The sequence below is a fragment of the Cryptomeria japonica genome, chromosome 3 (genome assembly GCF_030272615.1).
Source record: "Cryptomeria japonica chromosome 3, Sugi_1.0, whole genome shotgun sequence".
Lineage (NCBI taxonomy): Eukaryota > Viridiplantae > Streptophyta > Pinopsida > Cupressales > Cupressaceae > Cryptomeria > Cryptomeria japonica.
This window is the reverse complement of record NC_081407.1, coordinates 955,529,869-955,549,719: the sequence shown is the minus strand read 5'-3', so window position 1 is coordinate 955,549,719 and position 19,851 is coordinate 955,529,869. Positions and strand designations below refer to the sequence as shown.

Genomic DNA, 19,851 nt, shown 5'->3' with positions numbered 1-19,851 from the left:
GAGCGACCACTATCCCGATCTCAAAAAATCAAGAGCTCCTTTTGGGAACATGTCTGAATATTCTTATAATCCTCTACTGCAGGTTCATGGTTCGATCTGACGACTGTAGCTCACCATTCATACATAATTACTTATATTTCAACACATTTACCCTAATTCTAGCATCCTCAATAAATTAATTCAAATCAAGAGAAAGAAGAGGCACACTTAAACCCCTAGAATCAAATCAAAATCTAGATCTATTGGATTTAGATCGATCAAATTCCTATCTTTCCCTAATATATTGGTCCCCAAGTAAATATTAGCAGTTTTCATGATTCTTGTGGTGGAAACCCTAATATTTTCACCAATACAATGTGAAAATGATATTTTGGAAAAGGAATTAGTAGATGTTAAAAAAAAAATATAGAATTGGAAGAAAAGTTAAATTGGTTTGGAAAGAAAAATGAAGAACTACAAGAAAAGCTAAAGGTTTTTGAATATTTGGATGCAGATTTGAAAAAGGTTGAAAAAGAAAATAATTTACAAAAGAAAGAAATAATAAAGTTGCAAGCACAATATAGTCAATTAGATAAGATGTTTGATACATTGCAAAAGGAAAATGAATTTTAAAGTTAAAGCCTTTAGCGTGTGATGCTTCGTGTACTATAGATGAATTGTGTAGTTTCTTTGATCAGTTTTTTGGTTTGAATGAATTAATCAATGTTATTTTGGATAAAGAATGTAAGGGTGAAAACGATAATGTATTTGAATCTATGGAAAAGAATGTTCGTTTGAAAATTATGAAGAAACATGGGTTATAAAGGCAAAGGTTTGGGAATGTATGGGCAATGAATTAGAAAACCCATCGAACCAGTGATGAGGCCAAAGAATGAAGGCCTTGGATTTTTTAGAGAAGACTAATACAAATGTTGTTCCAGATGTTACAAGTTCAAACAAATCAGTCCAAAGAATGCAACATATGCAACTTGTTCTCATTTCCATAAAGGACATAAAAGGGAGATGTGCTGAGATATTCATTCTTGTAGCATATGTGGTTTGGAGAACCATTCAGAAAAGACATGTTGGAATAGAGAAGATAAGAGAAGAAAAAAGAATCTATGACAAGTTGCATACAAATAGATTATGGAAGGAGCTATGGATCAAGTTGACAGAAGATTACTGATATGATAAAAACAATGTTCAAGTATAAAAATTCATATGTAAAAAATGATAGAAATCATGAAAGGTTAGAATGTTCAAAAGACATAACAAATGTTTAGGGACAAAGGAACAAGACATTTACAAAAATGTGAAATTTTAGGAAGTTTCAAATTGAAGCTTTGAAGGTTTCAAGGACTGTCGCAGCAGTTGGAGAAGGCCAAAAGAAAGACATCTTCATTGAAGAAAATATTTGAAGATCATTGACTTAGTTTAAATTTATCAAGCAATGAAAATTTTGAGTCTGAAGACTTGAAAGGGACAGAAGGAGATAGCAGTCAATAGTGAAGGAATTTAAGAATGTCGAAGCATTCGTTGGCCGAAATCAAGAGGGAGTGTTGGAATATGCTAATTTCTCCCACCGCCTCATCTTCACAGAGTATCCAGTTGTCTCTTCATAAAAAGGAGCAATCTGATTTAGTCTTTTATCTTCTTAGCTTTGTGTAATGCAAGACAACAATGTAAACCGCCTCATAGTTCAGCTATAAATAAGTATTGGGTGAAGCCATTTTGTAAGGTGGAGAATCCAAGGCAGATAACTGTTATTGTAAGAACTCTGCAGACTTCTATATCTGCATCTGTACTTGTATTGCAATCAATAAAATAAGTTCTGTATGCTGTACCATACGTTGGTCTGTGAATACAATTTCTGCTCTGTGCTTTATGTTTTTATTTGCATCTTGTGATTCATCCATCCATCCACCTCCTTCAATAGCTTGTGAAAGTGATCTTGGAGTTTCAAACCTTACGATCTGTTCAATCACTAACAAGTTATGTGTTGTACAATAGCTTTATTATTAAAGATAATTCAATCTAAGGAATGTCAATACCAATGTCTATATGTAGGAGTTTTCCACATAGTTATTATTGTTTCTTTCTTATTATTTTTTATAATAGATGTTAGTTTTAATGTTTGTTTTGTTTTTGTCAATTAATAAGATTAATGTATGAAGGGTATTTTTTGTTGCATATTAAGATATTATTTTAATTGATTTTGTCAATTATTATTATTTGTAACACTCTAAATATTAAATGTCTTATTATTCTACATTAGAAGATAATAAAAAACTAATGTGAAAGCTTATAATTTCAACATATGGTTTCATCTCTTTTTTACGTATGTGTTGATTGTTCAATTCAAAATAGTGGCTATAAGGTTTTTTATTATGCCAGTATTATAAATTGTTTGATTATAAAGTTATTTTTCCTTACAATTAGCTCTTAGTTAGTTCAAATAAACAATTAGGTGTTTTTAAACATTCATTTGAGATTATCAAACCAACCAATTGTCTAGGTTTTGTGAGTGATAATCTTTATCATTTGAGATCTCTTTGATACTTGATCATGTCAAGTGCCAACTCTTTTCACACTCTAGAATTAAATAGAAATGACTATAATTTTGCACCAAAAAGATGTTGAATTTATTCACAAGAAAATACTATATTCATTACAAACTAAAACCAATGATAGAGTACTTAAAATCTAACAAGAATACTTATAAAATGATTAATTTTATATTTTAAAAAAATATTAGTTTTAGCATATTTTTATAAATTATAGATGTAATGACTATTATTGATGGCTAGAAGACTACATAAGAAGATTTCCAACATAGTGATCAAGTAAAAAAGTTATGTTGCAAACCTCGAAAGAGATCTTGAGAATTTGATGAAACAAAATATTGAAAGTGAGTGATTATTATTTGATAGTAAAGGATGTGGTAAAAATATGGATACTTTTGAAAGATTTGGTAAAATGTGGTAAACAGAAGCATTATGCCCCCCTTGAGATGCTAGTATATTTCTATGATGAAATCTTAAGGAAAAGAAAGGGGATCCTCAACAGGGATACACACCTTTGAACAAGGAAGAGATCACCATTAGGGATACATCTTGCAACAAGATGTGAGGGGATCCTGAACAAGTATACACACCTCCAAAAAATGGAAGAGGTCCCCATTAGAGATACATCTTCCAAAAAGGGGGAGGAGATCTTGGTGGGGATATACACCTCAAAAATAAGAAAGAGATCCTCATTGAGAAAACATCTTCCAATAAGGGGATCCTCAACAAAGATAAACACCTCCAAAAAAACGCAGAGCTAGTCAGGGATACATCTTCTGATAAGAGGGAGGAGATCCTTAACAATGATACACACCTCCAAAACAAGGAACGGATCTTCATTAGGGATATATCTTCCAACAAGGGGGAGGGGATAGCTTGTAGTGTTACACACCTCCAAAACAAGGAAGAGATCCTCATTAGGGAGACATCTTCCAACAAGGGGGAGGGGATCCTCAATAGAGATACACACATCATAAATAAAAAATAGATTTTCATCATTGATGCATCTTCGAATAAATAGGATGGGATCCTCAACAAGGATAAACACCACCAAAATAGGGAAGACATTGTCATAAGGGATAAATCTTTCAATAAGGGGATCAGATACTTAGCAGGGATACAAACCTCCAAAATAAGTAACAAATCCTCATGAAGAATGCATCTTCTAACTTAGGGGTATCCTTAGCAAGGATATACGCACCTCTAAAACAAGGAATATATCCTCATTAGGGATGCATCTTCCAACAATGGGGAGTGCACACCTCCAACACAAGGAAGAGATCCTCTTCAGGGACACATTTTTGCACAAGGGGGAGGAGATCCTCAACATGGATACGCACCTCCAAAAAAGGGAAGAGTTCCTCATCATGGATAAAACTTCCAATAATGGTGAGGGGATCCTTAGCAAGGACATATACCTCCAAAATAAGGATACATGAGATTCTTAAACAAGGATGCGTACCCCTCAAATGAGGAAAGGATATCCTTATGCAAGGATACATACCCCACAAATAATTGGTTGAGATCATTAAACAAGGATATACATTTCTCAAGCAAGGAGATGATATCCTTAAACATGGATGCATACCCCTCAAAAATCAGTTATAGTCACCCACTAGTGTAAAGGAAATAATAACCATATGATAGACTATTATGTTGTTATCTAAGATAAAGCATGATTGCACATAGGATTGTATCGCTATGAATCATAGTTTGACCCAATAGAGAGCTACAAATATCACATAGTGAGAAGAAACATAATAGACAAGGGTTTAATCAATTATGATAGGGATAGGATAAAGAGGAAACTCAATGTCACTTGTCAGGCGAATAATACCATCACTAAGAAGTTTTTAAACTTCTTTCTTAAAAACTCGCCAATGGAATGGCCAAGAAAGTGATGATTGACACAAAAATAGGATAAATGTGATAATCTTTTTGAGTTTCAAGATCCACCACCAATTATAATGGAGGTGAATCCATACTAGATAGAGAGCCACATGGGAGGGAAAACACATACATAGCCTACAAAGTAAGCAACACCATAATAGAAACATTTTGTATGTAGGCTCCAACACAAATAGGGAGGGGTAGGAACATAGATTTTGAATTGAGAGAGGTAGATGACAATGAGTGGGAAGGCCCATTTTATTTCAAATTAATTATTATAATTTGTTGAATACTATAGCACTCTAGATTTATATATTTGTAATTATTTATAATAAAGTTGAATTAAAGAAGTCCTTGTTGAAGCATTTTGAGTTTGTGTGTCATTTTTTATATGTGTGCTTTTTTTAAAGTTTGTGCATAACTAAGTTCATATTCTATATCCATCCACCCATCAAAGTGGTATTAGAATACAAAGATAGTTGGAGAGTTGACTATTAAGAATTTCAGCTAATTGTGTTTGCAAAAACTTGAAGAAGAAAATTGTCTATAAGAAATCACCAAAATTTCCAAGGCCATCAAAGTCTTGTCCATTATTTTTGGAAGAAGATTTTGGACAACCTGAAATGAACCTTGATGGCTAAGTGTTGTGTGGATGGTGACTTTAGTCTCTATGATTTTGAAAATTTGAAGCAACCTGAAATGGACAATTTGATTGAATTTATTCCTTTTGGATTTAAGCTTAATTTTTCTAATAAGGTGAATAAAGTAGGTTACAAATGGTCTCCCCCTTCTTTGGGCTTTTTCAAAATTAACATTGATTGTTCTTCTCATGGTAACCAAGGAGTTGCAATGATAGGTGGACATGGATGGGCTAATATTAGTTTAGTTGAATTAGTTTTTCTTTTTTACTATGTGGATTGGCATCAATAATTAGATGGAGGCTTGGGCTCTCCTTGTGAATCTCGAGAAAGCTTATGAGTTGGGTTGGAAGAAGATTATTTGGAATTCTACTGTGTCGGATATCCCTATAAATAATGATAAATTTAAAAAATTCTCGTAGAAACCAACTTCTTATGTTGATTAGATTCTTTATCTTTTGTAAAATTTTGTATTTCATATTCTTTATGAATGAAATCTTCTTATATATAATTTGATCAAATATATCTTTGATGTTATTCATATTTGAAAAGCAATAGATTGGATGTCCCTTTCTTATGCTCAATCTCCATAGTTTTTATAGCTCTTTCAACAATATTTAATTTGGCTTCCACAAAATGAAGTGTTTGTAATAAACCTCTTTGAATCTTTATTCTTCGAACTTTACTTCCAGCTATGACTGTAAACATCTCTGTTTAGTTTTGTAAGATTCTTTTGATTATCGTAATGATCTTTATCTTGGTGGAAGCAAAAGGCAAAGGTAGCAAAGCACGGCAATTGAAAATGAAATTTTTATTAGAAATAATCAAGTGATTACATTGAAAGTGTGGCGTTTGCAGGGTGGAATGGTAAATTATTTTGGATTGTTGGATTGTTCAAAGAGGAAGTTGGCATCTGCGTTTCGATTGCTACAGTAGAGGCATGGATGCTGCGAGTATTCATCTCGTAGCAAAAGTTTCCTCGCACTCAAAACCAGTTCTTTATTGCTTATAGGGCCCGGATGCTCGCCCAACACCATTTGAATAGCATTGGTGAAAGCCCCAAATGCCTCTTCTAGATTACCAGATGGGCACGCATCCGCAGAAGTCTCATCTGATTGACACCCACTTAACAGTATTCCCATGTCTTCATCAACGCGAGCTTGCTCCGCTACAAATTCCCTAACACCTTCAAATTGCTTCTTCACTTTGCAGCTGCTGTTTCCTCCAAACAGATCAAACAGAGCAGTCTTTATATCATCGCCCTCTAATTCAGCTTGCCCTGTTTTTTCTCTTAAGACTTGCAGAATAGAATCCAAGGGCAAAAACTTGCTCTTTTTCCTTTCTTCTTCGGTGATTTCACAAGTATTAGCAGTTTGAGCTTGACCATGAGGACCGATTTGTTCTATTTCTTTGTCAATAAGGCCTCCACTGTGACACGAATCAGAGACCATGGTGAAAGAGGCCCCTTCCGGAACTTGATTCACTATTTCGCGAAAATCTTCGTCTGCAATACATCAAACAAGGCAGTTGAAATAACACGGAAAGAAAAATACAACTAACCTATTGATATAGAAGTCATTAAAATTGAGAATTTGGGTAAATCACAGAAAGCATCATTTTAACACTTGCTGCAAGTAGTTGGAAAGAATATAAAAGGGAAATTTAGCTAGTAAGGATTGAATGTAAGGACGGAGCTGTTAGATCTTTCGGACTCAAACTATATGTAAAAATAATTGCAAGGAACCATTTCATAGATCTTAAAATGAATTGTGTCTTTATAATCAATGAATCTTTAATCGTTTGATGAAGTTGAATGGTTCTGAATAAATTCATTATAGATTATGTTTTGTTGAATACGAGATCTCAACACCATAAGAATCTAACTGAATTTGACAAATAAATATACTAATTCTTAACTCTCACTCTAAAAATTTCAACCTAAGACTTATGTTGTCAATAGCCTATACAATCTTATATCAAGAGCTGAAAAGCTGAAACAATTGAAGAATTCAATCAAATGAGAGAATTTGAAATGACCAACCTGTGAGAAAGTTAAAATCACATGGGACAATACACTCGTCCTTGTGGTGATGGATTGGGATGATTGTGCCATGGCCGCTGTAGTGAAAGAAGAGCACATCTCCACCCTTGGCCTTCCCTACCATGTTGAGCAGGGCCTTGCGAATGTTTTCTCCTGTGGGCTTTGTGTATGACTCGTCTGTATCGATCAGGAGCTCAATATTCTCTTTGCCAAACCCAAAACGAGTAAGCAGGGTGCTTTTCATGCCCACAACGTCGTTTACACAGCCATGCAATTCATTTTGTGTGTTGGGATAATTGCATCCCACCAACACTGCATACTTGTTGCTTGTCATCTTCTTTTCTCTGCACTCAACACAAATCAGAGCTCACTACTCTTCTCTTTCTGATGATTTCAGAATCCAAACACCAAATAAATATTTATAACAAATAAGGTGGTGTAGGAAGGACGTCCCCTTGTAGGCCAATCCAAATGAAGAAGCATCTTAGCCATTAAAGAAATTGTAAGGAAAGATAAGTTAAAGGTTGTTAGTGATGTGATGGTTCAGAGATTAAGCTGCCGTCCACGCAAATTCACCAAATTCAATACAATTTTTTTTTTTTTTTGCAGACCACCTCATGAAGTTGGCATGAATCCTTGAAAAGAAATTACTCTTAAAAGTTTAATATAAAATACGTGCGCCGATTTGTTCTGGTCTCCCATAAGGCCTTCCTGTTCTAAGTTGACTTGAGCCACACGAAGACACCATCTCATAATATGTGTACGACACGACAACCTTCGTCGTAATTATAAAATAAATCTACGAAACCCAACAGACTGATTCAAAATTATGAAAAACATTAAACATATCGTGTCAAATTCCATGTGTTACGATGATTGTATTTAATTAGTTAGTATAAAGCGTGTGGATTAAGAGATTTTAGACGATAAGTGAGGAGTTGAAGAAGCAGGCAAGGTATGGATTAGATTAGGCATCCCACACAACCAGATTTCCCTTCAGGTAGGTAGTCCAATTCTTGTGGAATTTCTTTGCTTCTTTTCCCTCCGATTTCAAGATTTTTTCTCACTTTAAAGATATCGATTGATAACGTGAATGCAATAACCAACACCTGCAAACCAGACGATATCCTTAAAAAATGGAAGACTAGAGAACTTTTTGGAAGGCATATCGTGCACTTTTTTCTTCATGATCTGGATTCATTTCGATTGGGATATCTTATAAGTAATGTTTTGTACAGAAGTTAGGTTTAATATTTTAGTTTTTTATTAATTTGGTCGTTGAATATATGAATTAAATTTTCAGTTATAGAAGTAATAAATGTGTCTCCATTATATAATCTTATCTGTTTGACATAGATTATTACTAGCAAGCGCACCTTTGTGTGCAATGAGAATGTCGAAAAGGTTTGGAAGGTCAATTGAGTTTTTTTCTATTAGTTGCAAATGTGAAGTGATAGGTCTTTTAGCAAATGATATTGTTTGTGTAACAAAGGTCTCATAGAGAAGTGACAACTTTGAATCAATTATGCATCCTTTCAAACATGACCAAAAAAACCTTTGAATCAGATTTATAATTAGACTCCATTAGAAGAGAGGGAAAGAGACGAGGATATATAGATAGAAAGATGGAGAGATGGATAGAGGGGGGTAAGGAGAGAGAGATACAGGATATTGATAGAGAGGAAGATAGATATAGAGATAGAGATGGAGATGAAGATAGAGGAGATGGGTATGAAGAGAAGAAGATGAAGAGATAAAAAGAGAGAGAAGCGTGAGATAGATAAAAATGAAAGACATAAATATACAGATAAAGAGGGAGAGATAGAGAGGAAGAGAAAGATAAATAGAGATATAGATTGTGAGATAGAGTGATAGAGAGGTAGAGATATAATTATATATATAGATAGGGAGATATGGGTAGATAAAATAGAGATAGATAGACATGGAGAAGAGAGAGAGGGAGAGATAAATGATGAAGATAGAGAGCAAGAGAGAGAAACAAGGAGAGATAGAGATATATGAGAAGAGAAAGGGGGAGAGAGGTAGAGGTAGAGAGATAGATAGAGTGATATAAAAGGAGCGAGGGAGAGATATAGAGAGATACAAAGAGGTTTTGAGAGAAAAGGGAGAGAGAGGTAGATTAGGGGGAGAGAGAAAAGAGGGGGAAAGAGGGAGAGATATAGGTAGATGGAGATGGAGAGAGAGAGAGAGAGAGAGAGAGAGAGAGAGAGAGAGAGAGAGAGATCAATTTATATACGGAGAAGGGGATATGGAGAGATATAGATATGGGGTGATATAGAAAGATAGAGAGGCTAAGGGAAAGATAGAGAGGTCAGTGGAGATGGGTATAGAGAAATATATGGATAGAAATAGATAAGGAGAAGAACAAGAGAGAGGAAGAGACACATAGATACAAAGTAGGAGAAATAGAGAGAGGGATAGAGTGAATGAGAGTCAGAGGGGGGAGAGAGGGAGTGATACAGATAGAGGGAGAGAGAGAGAGAGAGAGAGAGAGAGAGAGAGAGAGAGAGAGAGAGAGAGAGAGAGAGAGAGAGAGAGAGAGAGAGAGAGAGAGAGAGAGAGAGAGAGAGAGGCAAAGATAATGAGATATAAATAAAGAGTGGGAGATAGAAAGAGAGGTACATACATATGAGGAAAGAGTGAGAGAGGAAGAAGGTGATAGAGGCAAGTAATATTAAGAGGTAAAAAGAGAGATAAATATAGGAAGGGAGAAACAAGGAGTGTCTGTATATGAGAGAGATGTAAAGCAGAGAGATATAAAAATGGGGTGATAGACAGAGAGGGAGAGATGAGAGATATGGATATAAAGATGGAGAGAAGTGGTAGAAAGAATAAGAGATACACATATAGATATAACTTGGGAAAGGTTGTGTGTGTGTGTGTGAGAGAGAGAGAGAGAGAGAGAGGTGGTATATAAAGAAGGGTAGGGAGATAGAACAAATAAGAGAAAAAGAGATATAAATAATGAGTAAAAGTGAATAAGAGATATAAATACATACATCTAAGGAGAGATGGAAGGTGAGAGGAAGAGAGAGAGAGGGATAAATAGAAATAATGAGAGAGGGGTAGATAGAGATATAGTATTTTATTAAGATATAGAGGGGTAGATAGTGATATAGTACTTGATAAAGATATAGGAACTCGTATATAGAGAGAGGTAGAGAGGGATATATATAGAGAGTGAGATATAAAAAAATATGGAGAGAGAGAGAATGAAATGCAAAGATAAAGTTAGAGGGGGTAAGTGTGAGAGATAAAGGAGAAGATAGAGACAAGTGAGAGAGATAGAGATAGAGACAAGTAGGAAAAATAGGGATGTTTGTTAGTGAAAGAGAGATATATAGAGATAAACATAGGGAGAGAGAAACAAGGAGTGTATGTGTTAGATATGGAGATAGAGATGGAGAGGGAGACTCGGGAGAGATAGAGAAGTAAATAGAGTGATAAATAATAAAAGAAGATAGAGACGAGGATGAGGGGAGAGATAAGGAGATAGAGATAGGGAAGAGAGATAGAGAGAGAAATAGAGATAGAGATAGAGATAGATATGGAGATGAATATGGATGTAGAGATGGAGATAGTTATTCTTTATTGTTGAGATTTTTAACAAATGACAAAAGTATTTTTTTACTTTAATTTCTCTATTCATTTTCATGCATCAAAATGGATAGACAACATGATTGTCATCAATTAAAGCATGTTAAAAAGAGATACCACTTCACATTCAGGGTTTAATATGTGAGATAAAAAATTATAAAACTCAAGACAAGTTGAAAATTTATTATATTGCACATAAAAATAATAATTAGTGGACAGTCTTTATTTTTTAATTTTTTTTTGTGAATATAGGGGTAAGAACTTTATTAATAATTAGAATCCAACATTACAAAAGAAAACCAGAGCCCCAAAGCTCCAGAAGAGAACAACAAGCCCGACCAAAGATCAACCAGCTTCATAGCTAGCCATATCCTCAACAAAGATCTTATGCAAGTCCTGACAGTAATCCGAGGGGAGATGCTTCCAACCATCAACTTTCCAATCATCACCATTTCCCGAGGCCCACTTAGCCAAGCAATCAGCTGCCCTGTTCCATTCACGAGGAATGTGGATGAAGGACACCTTCTCCATCATAGCACTAATTTGGAAAATCTGGTGAACAATCCCTGCCAGCTGCAAATTAATCCCACTCACCTTCTGCTCATTCAACAAGTTAACAATAATCTATGAATCCGATTCGCAGATAACCTTACGCCACCCCAACTCAAAAGCACGCTCCAGGGCATAGAAAATTGCGAATCCCTCCATAAATTTATTAGACTACTGGCATTTTTGAACTGAAAAGAAGAAAACCACAACCCCCATACAATGTTTATTTTAATGTATTTAATTTATAAGTTTTGAATATTTAATTATTTGATATTTATATTTATTTGATAATTAAAATTTATTGATTTTATGATTATTTTAATATTTGATAAGCTTTATTGTTGTTTAATATTTATTTAACATTTGCGATTTAATCTTTAATGGTATTTTATTATTTAATTATTAAGTTGACTTTCTATGGTTTAATATTTATTTGATATCTTATATTTATTTGGTTCTTTAATTTATTTTATTAGCTTTTGATTTATTTGATTTTAATCCCCATTTGGATTATTTATTTACAGCTTATATTTATTTAATAGTTTGACTTTTATTCCTAAGTGGGGTGTATGAGCACATTAAATTAAATAAAGAAATAAAAACAATTCCACTTAGCTGGATAAATATATTTTATTTACTTTACCTACACTTCACTCTCATTGGTTAAATTCAAAATGGGTGAATAAATTATATTATATGGTGGGTTCGTAAAATATACTCCAAAATGGAATATTTTGATTGGCCGAGAATGAGGCTAGTGTTTTTGGATTATTGTTGCTTTTTATTATCTTTCTCGTGAGGTTTTTCGGGTTGGTTTTTGCTCTTCTTTGTAAAATTTCTTCAGCAAGTTTCTACTTGGTTTTGGATTTCTTCTCTCTTGGATTTGGCTGGAGCTTGGATTGGATTTGGTTTGGCTTGTGGGAGCTCTTCTTCAGCTTCAAACCATTACTTCAAGTTGTAGGTTGGAGTTCTTTACTTTGTATTTTGATTTCAATGGCTTCTCTGTGTATGCAGTGTGTCTGCATTGTTTTGGGTATTGGGTTGAAATAATATTTTATTATTGCTGAAAGGAAATATTTGGGGAGGAACTTTATATTATTTGGGTTCTGTATAGTTGCTGGAATATATGTTTTTGGTTTTCTGTGTATGGCATTTCACGCCTCTGTGAGAAATTGTTGTGAAGTTATTTGATTAAATCTTGGTTTATAGGTTGAGTTATTTTATTGTGTTTATACCCAAGTATTCCTTGTTTTTGGGCATTTCTTTTCATATGTTTTTCAAGCCCTTTCATTAAGTCTATATTTTATTAATTTATCCGAAAGTTTTCTAAGTTTTCATAAGCTCTATGCAAAAGCATTGTTCTGTATTGCATTTGCGCTACTCTGCGCAACATAAGCATTGTCTTAGGATGCATAAGCATGAATCTGAAAACATAAGCGTTGTTTTAGGATGCATATGCGCGATTCTGGAATGCATACGCATTGTTCTTCTTGACAGAAGCGTTGTTCTTTTTGGCAAAAGCGTTGTCCTGCGGGGCAAAAGCGCTAACCTGTATGTGTTTTGTATTTTCCCAGTTTTGGTCATTTTTGAAGTATTTTCCCGAATTGATTTTTGTACCAGAGGCTTTATTTGAGGTCTGTTAATATTTCCCAATTTTGGGTTGATCAGTTTTGATGCATTTTGATGGTTTTGAGTATATTTGTTTCTCTATGTATTATGGACGTTTTAGACTCTCTTCCATGTGGATAGGCCATGGATGATTGAGTTGATTTCTATGCTATTTTGGGACCAGCAAGTGAGTAGGCCTTGCTGTGATGTTACTTTATTTGATGGTAGCATTTGATGGCTTGTTATGCCTTTGTTCATTTCTAGCCAAGAGGCTCATTTTTCTATATTGATGTTGTTGTAGCCTTGCTTATGTTGTAAAAGTATATGTGAAAGTTGTTGGCTGCATTGAGTATTGTTTTCATGTAATTATATGATAGAGCCTCTTGTGATTTATTGTTGGGCCATGTTAGGAGGAGTGGGCTTCCTTGGGATGATTAGGGTCATGAGAGATAGGATTTCATAAGGTTCCTTGTAAGGATACATGAAGTCTAGACCACCAGGGCACATTGGACTTTTCTGTGATTTGTAAATAAGTGATAACCTAATAATTGATGGGTTGGGTAGTTAGATTAATTAATAAGATGATAAATTGATTTGTGCCTCATGACTTAGTCCTACGGAGGATGTTTTAGGATAAGCATGAGAAGGCCGTGAAGACGGTAAGCTAATCTCCCTTAGTTCTCTCATAGGTTGAGATGGCTCCACATGTCCATCAGGCTAGTGCCTTGTGTTATTATGTTATTATGTTATGAGGATGACATGTGATGACACTCCACTCCTACATGTGTTTCCCCTTTATGATTTGTGATATTGGATGCATTTATGCCTTGATGAGTTTTATGCCTCTGGGAGTTCATGCTTTTTGTATGTGTGAGTTCTTTCTTGAGTGTCCTTGTGTTGTTAGTCTCCTTGGTTATAGGTGTCAGCTTAGGTTTAGAGAATGTGTTGGAACCTTGTGTCATCTCCTAGCATGGGGGGTGGTTCCTTTGGTTCCACATGGTTGGGAGGTTGGTGATTTTTAGCCATTGGGATGCTCTCTTGGATTCTTCTTCATGATGTACTATGGATGTACCTTGTAGTAGATTTATGTAATGGATAAGATAGAATGCATGTAATGTGGTATTTTGTATATAGTAGATGGAATCTTGTAGTAGAAAGAGCTATGCTCATGATGTATTTAATGTATTTGTATTTGTAAGATGAATCGTAGTTAGAATTTAGGCATATTTGTATTTGTACTATTGTAGAGATGTGATCTTATGAATCATGAAAATATAATGGAATGGAATTGCTTTATGGATTAGTTGTATTATTGCATGGAATGTTTATATGCTAGTTAGAATGTTAAATAATCTTGAAAGAGGAATATTCGTAGATTAATAAGTGAATATGTTAGAAGATGTTAATTGGATTTAGTGAATGGGAATGATTCACATAGATGCATTGGTAGAAAGGAAATTATGCATATCATGAGGAATAAGTAATGGTGTAGGTTGCATATCTCATGGTTAAAAGAATTAGATTATGATGCATTAATGAAGGTGAAATATACCTATCGTGTGTGTGGTATGTTATTGTGGAAATGAATTAAGTAATGATGTTAAAGTACCCTATTGAAATATTATTGATGTTGTGTTATTTCCGCTTGCGTTATTTGATGAAATGAGCAATGATGTATGATCATATTGGTTAATTGGTTTAATGAATGTAAATAGATGGAGATGTTATATGTTGCATTAGTTGTTATTGGATGTTAATTAAGAAAAAAATTATTTCCATTTGTATATTAGTGTTTAGTTCTTTAGGGTATTTTGGTGGGCATTACAACTTGGTATCAGAGCCCATGTTCAACACTGGGTACTTTGGTTTCGATTGAGCCCATTGTACATTTTAGCATTTGGCATGGGGTTGCCCAGTGGTTTTATCCTTGCTATTTATTTTCCTTGTTATAGTTTCCTTAAATGTTTATCTTATAGTTTCCTTTGCATTTGCTTAGATAAGATGCCTGTCAGGGGTAGAGATCATCATCGTGTTGGTCGCATGGGTACTCGTAGGAACCCACGTCTCAAAGTTTCTGAAGAGTCACCCCATGAGGAACAAGAGCAGGAGAAGCCTAGAGATGATCTGATTCCACAGTTGGTGAACGTGGTTTAGGAGTTTCTTGGTCACCTAGTACCGAGATAGGAAGAGAACTAGCAGGAGGGATCTCGTCATTCAGAGCATCGGGAGAGAGAGCGTTCGCCTTCTCCTAGGAGGAGAATGGAGGTGGGTCAGGAGGCGCTTGCAACTAGTCACATTAGAGATCTGAATAGGACTCATCCTCCTACCTTTGATGGTTTAGGAAGTGGCATGGAGGCAGAGACATGGTTATTGGATTTAGGTAGGTGTTTTTCTATGCATCAGTGTAGCTATAACACCAGGGCGAGATATGCGATTTTGCATCTTCATGATTTTGCGATGACATGGTGGCACATGGAGGAAAAAAAGTTGCATTTGGACATAGCGACGATATCTTGGGAATTATTCTTGGAGCGGTTTCACGCTAGATTTCTTTTAGATCATTGGAGGCAGAGGAAGGCCGACAAGTTCCATGATTTGAGACAACAGAGGATGACTATGGAGTTGTATGAGAAGAGATTCTTTGAGCTTAGACAATATGTGGGTTATGCAGATGATGAGTCGATGTTGATTCAACACTTTGTGAGAGTTCTCAATGATCATATTGGTGGAGAGGTTCGAATGCACGGACTTAAGACCTTAGAGGCAGCTATGGAGAAGGCGAGACTAGCAGAGGAGAGTCTTTCATTAGTATCAGGAGAAGCAATTAGAGGACAGATAGTAAGTGCACCTGTTACAGGATCTGTGGTTAGAGGACCACAACAACAGTCTTCATAATATGCTAGGAGCCATCCTTCTTCTTTCCATAGTGGTCAGCGGTTTAAGAAGAGGTTTTCTCAGGGGCAAAGCTTTGCTCGAGGTACCATATTTCAGGTTGATAGGAGTCACAATCGTCAGCATGACAGGAGACCTACTCCTTCTCATCTAGCTTAGAGTTCATAGCCAGCTTCTAGTAGAGGCAGTGTTCAACAGTCGAGTATAGCGCCAGGTAGCAGAGTGTTTGTCAGGAGAGATTGCTTCGCATATGGACAACTGGGTCACATTTCCATTCATTGTCCTCAGTGTACTTCTCAGATGTTAGGGCAGAAAAAGCCAACCACTTCTGAGCCTACAGTTGGAGATGTAGGCAAGTCTCATCACGTTTTTGCGGCAGTTGATAACCGTCAGGCTGAGCTTCAGGCCACTGTTGTATAAACATCAGGTGTGATAGGTGGTATCTCTTGTTCAATATTATTTGATTCTGGAGCATCAAACTCTTTTATTTCTCCTTTTCTAGTAGAGCGATGCAGGCTTGCTATGACAAAGCAGGACGATAGGTGGTAGGTAGAGTTAGCTACGGGGTCCAAAGTGGTAGTGGATTCCCTTGTGCTCAATTCTCCTTTAGTTTTAGGAGATTCCCATACTTCTATGAATCTTTGTGTTATGTCTTTGGGATCTTATGATGTGGTTCTTGGTATGGATTGTCTTGGATCTCACCAAGTGCAGATAGATTGTAGAAGTAAGAGAGTGCAGTGGAAGGATGATAGTGGAAAGAGTGTGGGGATTGTAGGTATTCAGAGACCTATCTCTCTTCACATGATTTCTGCTATGCAGATGAAGATGTGTGCGTGTAAGGGTTACCATTTTTTTGCAGTTAGAGTGAAGGATATGGATGAGGGAGTTAGCTCAGAGGATTTATTGCAGCAGCATCCCATTCTTCAGGAGTTTTTCCTAGTGAGATTCTAGGTATGCCCCCTCGGTGAGATAGATTTCAGGATTAATTTGGTGCCAAGAGATGAGGCAATTATTGATTGGCCAGCACCCACTAGTGTGGGAGAGGTGCATAGTTTCATGGGTTTAGCAGGTTATTATCGCAGATATGTTCAGGATTTCTCCAGGATAGCTCATCCTATCACTTCTCTTCAGAAAAAAAAGGGAAGAAGTTTGTTTGGACAGAGCAGTGTGAGATAGCATTTCAGACCCTTAAGGAGCGTTTAACTAGTGCACCTATTTTGGCAGTGCCAGATCCTTTGGGGAATTTTGTGGTGTGCACAGATGTTTCTTTCGAAGGTCTAGGAGCAGTGTTGATGCAGGATGGTCGTGTGATTGCATATGAGTCGTGTAAATTTAAGAATCATGAGCTGAATTATCCCACCCATGATCTTGAGTTAGCGGCAGTGGTTCATGCTTTGGTCAGATGGAGGCACTTCCTTCTTGGACACAGATTCAAGTTGCACAGTGATCATCGCAGTTTGCAGTATATCTTCACACAACCGAATTTGAATGCTAGGTAGAAGCGTTGGATGGAGTTTTATGTGAGTACGACTTTGAGGTGAGATATATTCAGGGTAAGGAGAATGTAGTAGCAGATGCATTAAGTCACAAGAGGCATGGCATTTCAGTAATGTCTCTTAGTGTGGATTTGAGGAGCCGTATTCTTAGTGCCCTTCCTTCAGATGTATGGTATCAGAAGATTATTGCAGAGGTTGCCCTAGGCAAAGCTCTTGAGGGCAGATATGAAAGTTACTTAGTGGAATCAGATGGACTTCTTAGACATTTGGGACGTATTTATGTTCCACCATCAGATGGTCTTCAAGCTTTGATCATGTCAGAGGCACATCGTGCACCTTACTCGGTACATCCAGGTGTCAAGAAGATGCATGCAGATTTGAGATAGATATATCATTGGTCTGGTATGAGGAGAGATATTGAAGATTTTGTGGCATGTTGCCTAGAGTGTCAGCGAGTGAAGGCAGAACATCAGCATCGATCCCACAGGATTATTACAGTCACATTTGGTTCCAGGATAGAAATGGGATATTATATCTATGGATTTTATAGTTGGATTGCCCATGTCTTCACACCGTCATGATGCTATTATGGTCGTTGTAGACAAATTGACCAAAGTAGCACACTTTTCTTCGATCAAGTCTTTATATACATCAGCGACATTAGCTTGGGTTTTCTTGGAAGGAGTTGTGAGGTTGCATGGTATTCCTCGATGGATCATGTATTAGATCACGATCCAGTGTTCAAATCAGCATTTTGGACAGCTCTTCAGCATGATTTGGGTACGCAGTTGAACTTTAGTTCAACTTATCACCCCGAGATAGACGGATAGACAGAGAGGGTGAATCATGTTTTTAACGATATGTTGAGGATGTACGTGATGGATCAACAATCTCGTTGGGAGAGTTATCTCTATTTGGTTGAGTTTGCGTACAATAATGGTTACCATAGCTCTATTGGTATTTCTCCTTATTAGGCATTATATGGTAGACCATGTCGCACGCCCTTGAGTTGGGACCGTTTAGAGGATAGAGTACATATTGGATTAGAGATGTTGCAGGATATGGAGGAGTAGGTGGCTCGCATTAGAGAGCATTTGTTGGCTGCTCAAGATAGACAGAAGAAATATGCAGATGCTCATCGAGTGGACAAGCAATTTTCTGTTGGGGACAGGGTATTTCTGAGAGTTTTCCCGCGAAAGAGTCCGATCCATTACGAAAAAGGCTCTAAGTTGGTGCCTCGATTTATTGGACCTTTCAATATTTTGGAGCGGATTGGTCCTGTGGCTTATCGCCTTGCCTTGCCACCTAGCTTATCCCACATCCATGATGTCTTTCATGTTTCAGTTTTGAGGTTATATCATCTTGATATTTTGCATGTGTTGGATTGGAATGCTTTACAGGTTGAGGACGGGCAACTTTCTATGGAGCCTGTGCGCATTCTACAGGACAGAGAGATGTCCTCAGAGGTTAGAGCATAGAGCAGGTAAGGGTCCAATAGGATCCGATTGATGATTCTTCTGCTACATGGGAGGATGCAGTGCAGACTAGAGAGCTATATCCCTATTTGTTCTCAAGCTTCCAGGAGTAAGCCTAGGCAAGGGGGGGGGGGGAGAATCTAGTGTCCACCCTTGATTTGACTTATTTTGACTAGAGTTGACTTTTATATTATGCTTGATAGACTTATCTAGACTATATTTTGATGATTTGGATGATGATTACTCATGTGCTTCAGTGACTTATGATTGATGTTAGACACTATTGGACATATGCTATTTTGATTATCTATATGGATGTTGGTACTATCATGATTGATCATGTGATTTGATGATATATGTACTCGATGGATTTTATATACTCACTATGTGATGGACTATTGATAGATTAGATTTATCATGGTTTTGATGATGATTATGATTGCGCTAACCCTACTTCATGATTACATATGATGAGATGTTTATGAGATGTGTTTGACCATTGTTTGACTGTCTTCGTGATAGGGATGATTCCACATCACTCATTGCGAGTGGGATGTGTCATCGCGATTCTCTATCACTTGCTTGTTCTATATATGTATATGTATATATATATGTATATGTATATGTATATGTATATGTATATGTATATGTTATATTTTCATTTTGTGGTTGCAGGATTTTGCAGGTACCAGACATCGACTCCACTTGGCTTCGTAGGTCTGAGTGTGTCTTTAGTTCCAATGGCTTATGTTGTTCGGAGATGGCATGAGTTTCCCCTCACATACTCTAGGTCTAAGTTGTTCACCGTGAGTAGTCAGCGTCTTGGCATAATTCGCCATGTCAGTTAGTAAGCTTGGTTGTTTGGTATTGTGAGTCCAGTTTATGTCAGTTGATTTACTTGATTATGTTGGAGTAATTATGTGGCTCTTGATGTGTAGTTTTCTATTTGGAAATGTTTATTTTAATGTATTTAATTTATAAATTTTGAATATTTAATTATTTGATATTTATATTTATTTGATAATTAACATTTATTGATTTTATGATTATTTTAATATTTGATAAGCTTTATTGTTGTTTAATATTTATTTAATATTTACG

General features: G+C 36.1%; 1 protein-coding gene across 1 annotated transcript; it reads right to left on the bottom strand.

Annotated features, from left to right (window-relative positions):
* Positions 1-5,867: 5,867 nt before the first annotated feature.
* Positions 5,868-7,533, bottom strand: LOC131035629 (metacaspase-9). The gene is made up of 2 exons (XM_057967359.2): positions 7,113-7,533; positions 5,868-6,575 (listed from the first exon to the last, which is right to left on the bottom strand). Exons 1-2 carry the CDS (start codon positions 7,444-7,446, stop codon positions 5,944-5,946), a joined length of 966 nt encoding a protein of 321 aa, XP_057823342.2. The 5' UTR covers positions 7,447-7,533; the 3' UTR covers positions 5,868-5,943.
* Positions 7,534-19,851: the final 12,318 nt, after the last annotated feature.

Coding starts and splice junctions, on each gene's coding strand:
- LOC131035629 (XM_057967359.2), bottom strand. CDS start 7,446: ATGACAAGCAACAAGTATGCAGTGTTGGTGGGATGCAATTATCCCAAC. Junction 6,576..7,112: donor TGATTTTAACTTTCTCACAG/GTTGGTCATTTC, acceptor GATGTATTGCAG/ACGAAGATTTTCGCGAAATA.